This window comes from Pongo abelii, chromosome 14, assembly GCF_028885655.2.
Source record: "Pongo abelii isolate AG06213 chromosome 14, NHGRI_mPonAbe1-v2.0_pri, whole genome shotgun sequence".
Classification (NCBI taxonomy): domain Eukaryota; kingdom Metazoa; phylum Chordata; class Mammalia; order Primates; family Hominidae; genus Pongo; species Pongo abelii.
Genome location: NC_071999.2, coordinates 26455118 through 26467587, shown reverse-complemented (window position 1 = coordinate 26467587; position 12470 = coordinate 26455118). Strand labels below are relative to the sequence as shown.

The window sequence follows — 12470 nt, the reverse complement described above, 5'->3', positions numbered from 1 at the left end:
CTTGAAAAACTTACCTTTCTGCACGAATCACACCACTGTAGTAGGGGGGGTCCCAAGGCATTACTTCCTACAATGGAATAATTCACTGTTAAGGAAAGCTACTGACTCTTTCGTAGTTTTTATCAGCAACGTGGCCAGCTTATAGAATGCAAACCAGCTACTGTTCATGTAAATCAGAACAATTTTATAGAATCCCTTAAAAAATTGATAGCTCGGCAGAAAATACCTGGCTCCTTATTTTGACTTCCCTGTAATCAAGGGACAGTGAAGTATAACTAAGACCTACCCCAGAATCTGGGGAAAAGACAAACAAATGTCATTCTAAAGTGGAATCTAACAGAAGTAAACATTAATGAATTATATTAGCCATAATGAAATTTTTCCCAAAATGTAACCCATGTATTAATCCATAAAACACACTGCAGGTAAGATGAGTGTACTAAAGGTAAGATTAAGGTTCTTTCTAAATCTAAGCAAGAAGCTTTGGGTAGATATCAAAAATGAAAGCAGCAATTTAAAATGTAACCAAGGCAGAATTAACTTTAATCTTGGCAAAGAAAATATGTCATAAAGAAGTACTACAGTACTAGTTGCTTTTGATGACTGGCACATAATACTGAAAGAAGGGAAAGTTTGAATACTTGAATGAATTGTCCTTCCTTCTAGGTGTCCAGGTGGACAAAAGAGTGGTTAAGAGACCAGGCTGTGAGACTGCCTGGGCTCAAGTTTCCAATACATACCAGACTATAAACTACATGATGACAGGGACTTTGTTTGCATCCTTCCCTATTACATTCCTGTCCCCTGAACAGTACCTGGCCCGGGGTAGTCACTCAATAAATATTTGCTGAAAGAATCAACAGTACTTCCCAAATAAGATTGCTGAATGTACTTAACTATTAAGTAGACTATCTGGCGTTGAGTAAGGGCTCAACAAATGTTGGCTGCTCTCCTTATTACCATTATCCTTTAACATTTCAGTTTAGGCATAATCTCCTCCAATAACAAGGTGTTATTTCCCATATTCCATGGTAATACTTATATCATGGGATGTATGACAACCTAAGATACTTGTAGGCTTATTTTCTTTCTCCCCATGAGTGCCTGAAGGGCAGGGACTGTGTCCACGGAACCCTAGCCCCACAGTATTCAGGTCCTGGCACACATTTTCTCTAACAGATGATTATTTGCTATCTGCTAGATGCAGACAGAGTGCAGGCTGTAATGAGACAAAAACAAGAGGATGATAGCCTAGGCAGTAGAAGGGCAAGTGACTCAACAATCAGAGGATAGTATGTCATGTCTACATTGTGCCATGTAAAACACAGCCCACAAGAAAAGTATTTAAATCACAGCGGAAGGTTCGGAAATGTTCTCAAGAAGGCAAAGCCTGAATTGAGTTTTATGATAGAAGCAGTTAATCCAGATGAGAAAGGGGGAAAGGCATTCCTGTAGGTGGTGTTTGTAAATGACTGGAAGCTGCCTACCATGCCGTATTTATGTGGCCGGCACGCAAATATTAATTCAAATTAAAGAATCAAAGAAAGCAAAGCAAGGAAAGAAAGCAAAACTAAGTGAATAGAGATCACACGAGCATCGCACAGGTATCAGGAGAGAGCAAAGAACACAGCCTCGGCTTGGAAGGGCAGCAGAAGATGAAGCTAGAGAAGGAGGCAAGGGCCAAATCATGAGGGCTTGGCGGGAGCAGCAGGGCAGTAGGAAGGGAAACTGGAGAATAACCAGGAGCTACTGAAGAATTTTAAACAATAGAGTGACAAGATCAGATCTGCTTTTTAGACAAATCCCTCTGGTGGCAATTCATTCATTCATTATTCATTCATAGTTCAAATAAGTGTTGACAACCAATTGTATGCCTAACACTGGGCTAAATACATGGCTAAACTGTCTGAATCCAAGACGGCTTCGAGTGGAGCAAAAACAAAAGGCTAGAAACCAGTTAGGCAATCCCAGTTACCATCTGGGTGAGAATAATGATCCCAACCCAGGCTATGGCAATGGGCACAGGAGAAGACACAAGAGTTCACAGGGAGGGAGAATCTGCAGGACCTAACAAATGATTACGGGGGAGGGGAGTGTGCAGTGCCTGGGGTGCTTGTTGAAACACAGATTGTGGAGCTCACCCCAGTTTTTGATTCAGTGGGTCTGAGGTGGGGCTCAAGAATTTGCATTTCTAACAGGTTCCCATGTGATGCTACTGCTTCTGGTCCAGGAACCACACTTTGAGAACCACTGGTCTGGATTAAGTATAGGTCCTGACTAGAGCAGCACGGTGAATGGTGGCACCATTCACCAAAGCAGGGACTTCATGAGGAGATTGGGCATTTCACAAATATCTGCAGAATAATTGTATCCATAAGCTATATACAAATAGCTACAGATAACAGTTTAAAGTCATATTCACTTTTACTGAATTAGCTTTTGGCAACACATTTTGTTTTTTATTTTTCTGTTTCTATAGTCACCAAACTAAATTCTTACCTATTATCTGGTTTCCCAAATGAGCCTACCTACCAGGCCAAGGTGTGCAGATGACTAACAGTAGTTACTTTGCTAGACACAGCTCCTTCCATAAATGAACAGACTGACATGCTACTCTACACATCGCTGAGTTTAATGGGATTAATCTGTTTCCTAGTGGCTGTATCTGGGAAGCTAGTAAACAGTTTATAAATCTGCAAGGCCCATTTCCCTAAATCTTCCTTATGACTATGGCTCTGGCAGCAGCAACTAAGTCAAGAATGAATAACAGCATTTGGAAAAGAATGGTGTAGACAACCCCGGCAATCCTGTAGTGCCCTAGAACCAAATGGGAATGAGTCCTAATATCTGGAATCTCGACACTTTTCAGGGCACTCCCCCAATCACCTGGGCAGCATTCTGGCCATAACAATACTTGTCTATACTCTTGGATCACATAAGGAAGATCATATAATCATATGATTGAAAACAACACTTAAGTGTTTTTAGAATGTGGTGTACTTTGTTAGTCAAATACTGACCTACTCAATCGGGCACCATAAATTAGCTAACAAATAAGCAAATGAACTGCAACGTTAACACTGATGGTTAAAATTGCCACCTGCCAGATGAAGCCTCCACTGAGTCTCCTTAAAGTCTGCTTCAAACTGAGAAGCCAACAATCCACAGAATGAAAGCAGTCTTTGCATGAATATATACACATTGTGTTAGTGTATATACATAAAATATGTCGACTCCTCAACAAAAATGCTGTATGTACAGGCAACATCAGTTTGGGACATAAGAATCAAATATTTCAACATCTTTATTCACCAAAACTGAGGATCAGAAACAAGACTAAATGGACCTGTAGCCTATCACAAGAAAGTTCCTGAATCAAAAGGTATTGATTTCAGTTGACAGACTGTCTATATTATAATAAAAATATTCCAACATACTTACGGAATTTTGAGGATTCAGTTTCATTTTCATCCCTCGTATCATCTCAAAATCTTTTAGAGTTCTATAAAACAGGTTTATCATTACTTGTTAGGACAAAATTTTAACAATTACATTATGAAAGGACTAGTTTGCTTATGTTACATTCCAATATTCATAAGATTAGATATAATTAGTAGTGCACACATAAATCACTATTAATCCAAATTTTACCTAAGTGTCATGAGAAATAACAATATATAAAGCAGCATATTAATGCAATTTCTACCTTAAAAAGCATCATGGTGGATAAACGTCTCAAGAGTACTAAAGCTTGGAAAAACTAGCAATGTCATTACAAATATGCAAAGCATTCATCAGCAAACTTTAAATCACTACTTTTTGCTATACCTTTAAAGGAGACTTAACAAATTAACTCCTAGAAAGGAATTTTATCATTGGCTACATTTAAGATTTCTAGTCATTTTTCCCCTATAGAAAAACTCTAGCTGGTCAATAATTAAATGGGTATTTAATATTTGTAGAATATGACATGTATATTGGAATTAATTCCTATATATACCTGTAAAATGATGAAGCTATGCTTGCTCAAAAATCTATAGCTATGTAGAGAAAGACTACTAACACTTAACTAAGTAAAGCAGGATATCCTCAATAAGTGCATAATTAACCCTCTTTCTTTATTGTATCAAAGACACAGTGGTTCACCAGGATTAAAAGAAAATTTTAGAATTTATAAACATAATCCAAACTAGAGAAGAATGAGTTCTAAGGCATGAGTTTATAGTACAAAACAGAAAGGTGAGCCAAGATCCGATGTGTTGGTGTAGCCAAAACAGGCAAACAGAATTTTAGACAGCATCACAAGAGAAAAAGAGAAAACATCATCCTTTTTTACAAACCATGACTGCTTCTTCCTAAAATCCTTAGTACCTAAAGGTGTGCTGCCTCTCAACTAAGTCCCAGAAGAGGGCCAGTGAAGGGCAAGTGTATGATCGAAGGCACTGAGCAGGGGAGGGGCAGAGAGGCAGGAATACAGGTTGAGCCTCCCTAATCTGAAAATCTGAAACTTTCTCAGCACTGACATGATGGTACAAGTGGAAAATTCCACATGTGATGTCATGTGATAGGTTGCAGCCAAAACTTTGTTTCAGGCACAAAATTATTAAAAACACCGTATAAACTTATCTTCAGGCTATGTGTATAAGGTGTATAGGAAACATAAATGAATTTCGTGTTTAGACTTGGGTCCCATCCCCAAAATATCTCATTATGTATATGCAAATATTCCAAATTCACCCCAAAAAATGAAATCCAAAACATGTGTGTTCCCAAGCATTTCAGATAAGGGACACTCAACTTGTATATAACAAATGGACACACCAAAGGCAGTAAAACACTTCAGCTTGAAATTACAAATGTTGAGATAGAACATTCTTAAAATACTACACAAAATCAAAAAGACACCACATCCATGAGCCTCCTGTATTTAGGCCAAAAGAAGAGAAATACTACTTTATGAACTTGTCATAAAATTCATGGTACAAGTTAAAATAAATAGTTTCAAAAACATTTTGGTAAAGATTTTTAAAGTGCAAATGAAAGATGAATTTCTAAAAACAATTGTTTAATGAAAGGGGACAGCTTATGTTTTCAAGAATGGCATATAAGGAAGACAACTATGGCCTTTCAAAGTATGTCTCATAGTGAGACAGGTCTGATCCAATATGCCAAAACTTATATTCTAGGTCACTTCCTAATTTTTTATAAATCTAGCCTTCTTTAAAAAGACTAAATAACATATAACCAAAAAACTAAATAGTAGAATAAAAACTAACCTTTCAGAAAGTTTGTCAGATAGTTTTTCAAGGAACTGCATGACAGTCTCTAAAATGAATCCAAAAGAAAATATCTTCAATTATGTGAAATAAAATGAACATATCTGTTAAAATTATTATGTGATGATCATAATCTATATACCACAATTCCCTTAAAGTGATGATTTTCAAAAGGAAGTAGAGCTACCAACATATACCAAACATATAGTAAATACTTCTAGGTGATGATGATCTTTTAATCAGAAAAAAATTAAATTGGCATACTAATAATCCACAGCTCAGATTATATCCCAAAATTAAAAGAGTTAATGGGATCAGGTGGCTCATGCCTGTAATCCTAGTACTTTGGGAGGCTGGGAGGTGGGGTGGTGGATCACCTGAGGTCAGGAGTTCAAGACCAGTGTGGCCAACATGGTGAAACCCCGTCTCTACCAAAAATACAAAAATTAGCCGGGCGTGGTGGTGCATGCCGGTAGCCCAGCTACTTGGGAGGCTAAGGCAGGAGAACAGCTTGAACCCAGGACGTAGAGACTGTAGTGAGCCCAGACTGTGCTACTGTACTCCAGCCTGGGCAAGAAGGTGAGACTCCATCTCAAAAAAAAAAAAAAAAAAAAGAGTTAATAGGAGGCTAAAGAAAAAAGTCCAAAATTTCAAGGTGTTTCTATCTATTCATATGTGTAAGAAAAAAAAGTTCTTAGACATGTCTGATGTTTTCAAAGTTTTAAAGAGATATCTAGACTCTGCTTTCTTCATAAAAATAGGTGCAGTGTAGAAGTATAATTCCCTGAAATAAATTTTTTAAAATCAATGTTTTTCTTGATAACAATTTTATTGTTACATACAACTGTAGAATAATCTATTCAGGATAAATATGAAAAAATAGCAAAATGAGAAAAATAAATGTTAACTTCTGATAGAATTTTTAAAGTATTTTTATTAAAATACTTCTGCCATAGTTGTCATAATTTACAAACCCATAAAGGCAGTGTAATAGAATTACCACCGTTTCTCACAAGAGGAAATGTTTTGTAAGTATTTCTGAATGTAGCACTTTTTATCACTGACTTATGTGTACAGAGCTTTCATATGCATTTTAGTTCACCACAAACACTATGTTTATATTTTCCAGATAATCTTTTATACAGTTTTAAGTTTCTTGCCCTCTCTTCAATTTAAGTTATCTCCTTTTGAGTGAAATAAAAGACTAAGGAAATAAATAATGGTGGTTAACCTAAACCCAAACCATGAGGTTTCTTGCCACTGTCAATACTTAACAAGTCCTGTGTATACGAATTCTGAAAACACTGGCTCATGTGCCATATGAAACAACAATAGGAATTTTTGGGGAACAAAGACATTATTTAGCCAACAATGAAATCTCATTTTAGGATTACATTCCAGGTACCATACCAAACTGCTTTCAAATGAATCCCCACGTATGCTTGTATACGTTTTATTTCTTAATAACCATGTTTTAACATTCACCCATCTTATTCTTCCAGTCACTTTACATGTGAAGAATCTGCCTCAATTAATCTTTTTTTTTCTTTTTTTTGAGACGGAGCCTTGCTCTGTCACCCAGGCTGGAGTGCAGAAGTGCCATCTCGGCTCACTGCAACCTCTGCCTCCCAGGGTTCAATGGATTCTCCTGTCTCAGCTTCCTGAGTAGCTGGGATTACAGGCACCCACCACCGCACCCAGTTAATTTTTGTATTCTTAGTAGAGATGGGGTTTCACCATGTTGGCCAGGCTGGTCTCAAACTCCTGACCTCAGGTGATCTGCCTGCCTCAGCCTCCCAAAGTGCTGAGATTACAGGCATGAGACACCGCACCTGGCCTGCCTCAATCAATGTCCCCAGAGAATTGTCATATTAAGATTCAGTTTGAAACCTCCCACTAAGTGCCTCACCGCAGTCACCTCCTCCTGTGGCCTCACTGGCCACATGAATGCCCGCCTTAGCCTCAGTCAGCCTCTCCTGTCTTCCTTCTGCTCTGCTGAGGGCTCACTCCATCACTGTGCATGACGGTTTCATTTCTCTCAGGGCGCCTTCAACAGCCACAGACGCATCTGACAAACACCCCGAGCTCCTAAATCCCATGGCATTGTTTTGTCTGTACTACTCCATCGGCACTGAAAATGTGCCAACCTGTATTATTATTTATCTTTTTATATGCATATATCCGGCTCCTCAACTAAGCTTTAAATCCTCAAGGACCCAGAGCACATCTTATGTGATGATGTGCACAACAGCCCCCTGCCAATACATCAGCACACCAAGCACTTAGTGCACAAGGGTGACCTGCCAGTCACAGAATCTAGAGCTGGGTGCTGCAGGTCCAGTGAGCTCCACGCTGCTACAGCCAGTGGTCATGCCCAGCCCTCCTCACATGTGACCCGGCCACAGCATGAGTCAGCTGATCTCTCCCTTCTCCTGCAGACAGACCTTCTGCACGGCCTCCAGGACCACACCCTGTAATCACTTTCCACCTCCCTCACTGGCCGTTACATCTGGCAGCGTTAACTAGCAGTTCCTCACATGCCTGGCCTCTTAAACTTGAAGGCCCCAGAGCGCAGTCCTTGGACTTGTTCTTTAAGTTCACTCTCTTAGCAGTATCAGAATCTCATTTTAGAGGTTCAGACTTACATATGAAGCTCAGAACTCCACACTCTATCTAACTGCCTACCCAACTTCACCACTTGAACCTTATCTGGTATCTCAAACTTAACTTGAACCAAACCAAGTTCCCGGTCCTCCCAATCTTAGTTAACAGTAGTAACTCATTCTCTTTCTAGTTGCTTAGGTCGAAAATGTTGGCTCCCTCTTCCAAATACCCTGTACCCAGAATCTGATCACATCTTACCACCTTCCCTGCTACCACCTGGTCAAGATGCCAACATTTCTCATCATGGTTACTGCAAAACAGCATCTAAAGAGGCCCTCTTCTACCCTGGCCCTGCTGCAGTCTTCTCTCAGGAACAGCAGCACTCACTCACCATTAGCACTGGAGTCAGATCATCTCACTCCTCTGCCCCAACCCCCACAGTGACCTGCTGCACTTGCATCAAGTCTCTACTTAATGCCGCCCCTTGTTAGTCTGTTCCCACCTCTCGCCACTCTCCTTACACACACTGCGCTTCAGCCACTCTGCCCTCCTCAAACGTGGCAGGCATTTTTCTGCCTCAAGACCTTAGCACTTGATAGTGAATCTGCTTGAAACCTTTCTCCCCCCAAGAGCCACAGCCTCACGCTTGTGTCTGTCAAGAGCATGCTCACATTCCACATTCTAAGTGTGCCCTCCGACAATGCTCTCTAAAACTCCAACACCAGCCTACATGCCCACATTCCTTATCCCCTTCCCTGTTCAGTTTTCTCCACGGCTTGTATTAACTAATAACATACCACATACTTTATCTACTTATTTCATTCTTAACTGTCTTCCCTTGCTTACAAGAATGTAAACTGCATAAGGATAGGAATTTTCTTCTGCTTTATACACTGACTTATTTCCATGACCGAGAATAATATCTGACATATAGTGGGCAATCAGTAAATATTTGCTGAATTAATAAACAAAAATGGGATGTAGATGATATAAAACACAGGGCATTAGGTCTCAAGCAGCCTATGGAAAACCATAAATGTAGAATATGTGTTTAGGTTTCAGTTCTGCCACATTTTAGCAATATAACCTAACCTTAGATTCCTCATCTGTGACATGAATACAAATACCTACTTCACAGAGCTGCAGAGGAAGGAAATGAGATAACAACAGGATAAGCACTGAATGATATTCTAATATTATTATTTTTTATTATTTTATATAAATATAAAATAAAAATATGGTACTATTATTTTATATATTATTTTATATAAATATAAAATAAAAATATGGTATTATTTTATATCTTTTATATATTATTATATATTATTTTATGTATTAAATATATATTATATATTTTTTTTTATAAATATAAATATTTTATACAAATATAAAATAAAAATATGGTATTATTTTATATATTATTATATATTATTATTTTATTATTTTTTATAAATATAAATATTATTATTTTATATAAATATAAAATAAAAATATGGTACTATTATAATCAAACTGTTGACAACAGCGACTACAGAAAAACATACTTTTCACCAAACTGATACTTACAAAAAAAAGAGAAAACATACACTAAAAACACACATTTAATACATAACATACATATTATACCTGTTTAGGAGCTTCGATTATATGAAACAAATTATAAGTGTTTTAAGGGTTCGGGGACAAGGGAGTCCAAGGAAAGTGAAAAAGTTTAACCAGCTTCATGAAAGAGGTGGGTTTTGAGCTGAGCACTAAAAAAACGGGGTAAGATTTTAACAGGCAGACCAGGAAGAAAAGCTGCTCTCCATAGGAGAGTGACATGAGCAAGGGAACCCAGGCTGCAATGAGCGTGACACGCCTGTAACTTAACTGAGAGCCTTGACAGGTCAAGGGAAACAGTTGTTTATGAAAGAGTAAGAAGAAAGATTGAGTGCATTTAGAGAACTTTGGAGAAGACAGGAACATGCTAGGGTGAGAAGGGATAAGCACAGAAGGAATAAAGACAAGCGAGGATTCAGGTTGTGATCTGCCCCCAGTGTCCCCTCTGTCCGTGAGTGGAATGTCTAACCAGATGTACAACCAGAAACCCAGGGGGCCCACCACAATGCCTCCTCCTCCCTCTCACCCTCACTAAGTCTTGCAACTTCACTGCCAAGACCTTGAGTCTCACACAGCTCCACCATCATGGCCACCCTACTCCTGACTCACCACCTAAATTACAACTGTAAGTTTTAATAAATGCTTTTGAAAAAACGTCTTATGTATATTTATATTATTATTGTGTAACATTTTCTCTTAGACATTATGAATCATAAGGAACTCAACATAGCACAAGGCAAGTTTATGACAAACCCAACGACACACTTCCATAACACCTCACCTAGCACAAACCTTCCTAAGAAGTACTCTTCTCTCTGAAAAGGAGGTTTATCTGACTGTGTGTTTTTTATATGATCTAACTTACATTTAACCTCGACCTCAGTAAACATACTGATCTTTCATTCTCTTACCCTAATTCTAACCAATTAGTCAAATTCAGCACAGAAACTGGGTTAAAATGAAAACAATTTAGACTAACATCAAAATGAAAATTTAGGTTATGATTTTACTCTCAACATTCACATAAAATAAAATTCTTTGGTTAGACAGAATTATGCCAAATTATTAGCTCTATTTAAAAATGGTTCCTATAAAAATACATACAAAATCTCAATAAATGGTTCTCTGCATGTATTAAAAATAGAACACTAATTTACAGCTATTTAAAATCAAAAGCTCAGTTTCATAAAAATCCTATTTTGCCCTTAAATGATGGATAAACAGGCTTACCTGGATTTTTAGCTATCGTTCCTTGGAGAGCCCTGTGAGAAAACGTGGAATACCCCACCAACTTTGCCAGAAGATCTCTGCTGCTGAGCAATTCTTCTAAACATTTCAATTGACCAGCATTGGGGTAAAGAAAAATTTTATAAGCAGCTTCTCGCCCCTATGTTTAAAAAGTAAATGGTGAAGGCTATAAATACCATGACACAGTCCTATGCAACAATAACACAGGCTCATACTCGCCACTTGATCTGCAGATGATCACCGCTTTCAAAATAAAGCAATGGTCTACACGAGGCGATAAAGCTTCCAGAGTCATAAAATAGCATGGGATGCAACAGCATACTTGACTGCAGCTCTAGGGTACTGTTCTGAGGTACGGCGGGGCAAACCTCTACCCAGTGAGTGGATCTCTATGCTATAAAGCGTCTTAACCAGGAGAAGTAAGGCTGCGTGAATTTAAAAGTCTCTGTAGTCTAGAATGTCAGTCAATGCTGTTATTAATCATAATTTAAAAATAAGGAGTCTTGTAGGAAATATAAGTAATTAAATCATTTTCATTCTTTGAAGTGTTTATGGCATTAATAATTCCACAAGTTAAATTTTTAGGGCTTAGTAATGCTAAAAAGTTTTTAAGGATACTATTATATTATCACTGAATTTTGGGTTAAAACAGTAGCAACGCACAGATGGGACCTAAACAACAAAGAGAATGAAACACATACCAAGTCATCTGGCGATTCTGCGTGGAGACCATCAATTATGATATGATCCCCAGCAGATGTAAAGTTACGACGAATGTGTTCTGGTAAGAGATGCTTCTCAATCTTGTTGGGAAAATTGGTTCCCATAAGAAATGTACTACTCAAATCCAAGATTTTAACATTGAGGTCCACTGCTCTTTTACGCTGTATGCAGGAGGAGTAAAAGTTATTTAAAGGCATTTTGAATTAATATTTCACAATTTAATAAACAAAATATAAAGATGTCAAATCAACATATACATTGTTGAATTATCATTTAACAAAATATTAAAGTTTAGTAAAATGAATATATTGTTAGTATATTATAAATATATATTAATTTTACTTTTAACAGATATTTAATATTCTAACAAAAAGATCATACTTATGGTTTTCTGATGTTTCTATGCTTTAAGGTTTACATAACTTCTAGTTCTATTTTACGTCTAGGTTATACAACTAATTGTTGAAATTAACAACATTGAAAAACACATGCCAGGTGCAGTGACTCACGTCTGTAATCCCAGCACTTTGGGAGGCCAAGGAGGGCAGATCACTTGAGGTCAGGGGTTGGAGACCAGTCTGGCCAACATGGTGCAATCCCATCTCTACTAAAAATACAAAAATTAGCTGGGCGTGGTGGCACGTGCCTGTAATCTCAGCTACTCGAGAGGCTGAGGCACGAGAATCGCTTGAACCCAGGAGGCGGAGGTTGCAATGAGCCGAGATTGCACCACTGTACTCCAGCCTGTGAGACAGAGGGAGACTCTGTCTCAAAAAAAAAAAAAAATACAGTTCTTTGCAAAAGTGTAGTGAGCCTCCAGAAGGGGGAAGCACATTTTAAAAGTTCTGATTTTGGCCGGGTGTGGTAGCACACGCTTGCAGTCCCAGCCCTTTGTGGGGCTGAGGCAGCAGGATCACTTGAGCCCAGGAGGTAAGGCTTCAGTGAGCTATGATCACACCACTACAACCTGGGCAACAGAGCAAGACCCTGTCTCAGGGGGGAAAAAAGTTCTGATTTTGC

At 38.2% G+C, this 12470-nt stretch overlaps 1 protein-coding gene across 9 annotated transcripts in view; it reads right to left on the bottom strand.

The window, feature by feature from the left end:
• The window catches only part of LOC100460674 (mitochondrial intermediate peptidase-like), a 171778-nt gene that overhangs the window by 138846 nt on the left and 20462 nt on the right, over positions 1–12470 (bottom strand). For all 9 annotated transcript variants that reach the window (XR_010136650.1, XR_010136651.1, XR_010136652.1 and 6 more), the window contains 5 exons: positions 11429–11611; positions 10710–10866; positions 5277–5325; positions 3442–3502; positions 15–67 (listed from right to left, as the gene is read on the bottom strand). Coding sequence is in view for 6 of the 9 variants with exons in the window: in XM_063714719.1 (XP_063570789.1) it covers positions 15–67; positions 3442–3502; positions 5277–5325; positions 10710–10866; positions 11429–11611 (503 nt within the window). In the remaining 3 variants the exon portion in view is untranslated. The remainder of the gene's footprint in view (positions 1–14; positions 68–3441; positions 3503–5276; positions 5326–10709; positions 10867–11428; positions 11612–12470) is intronic.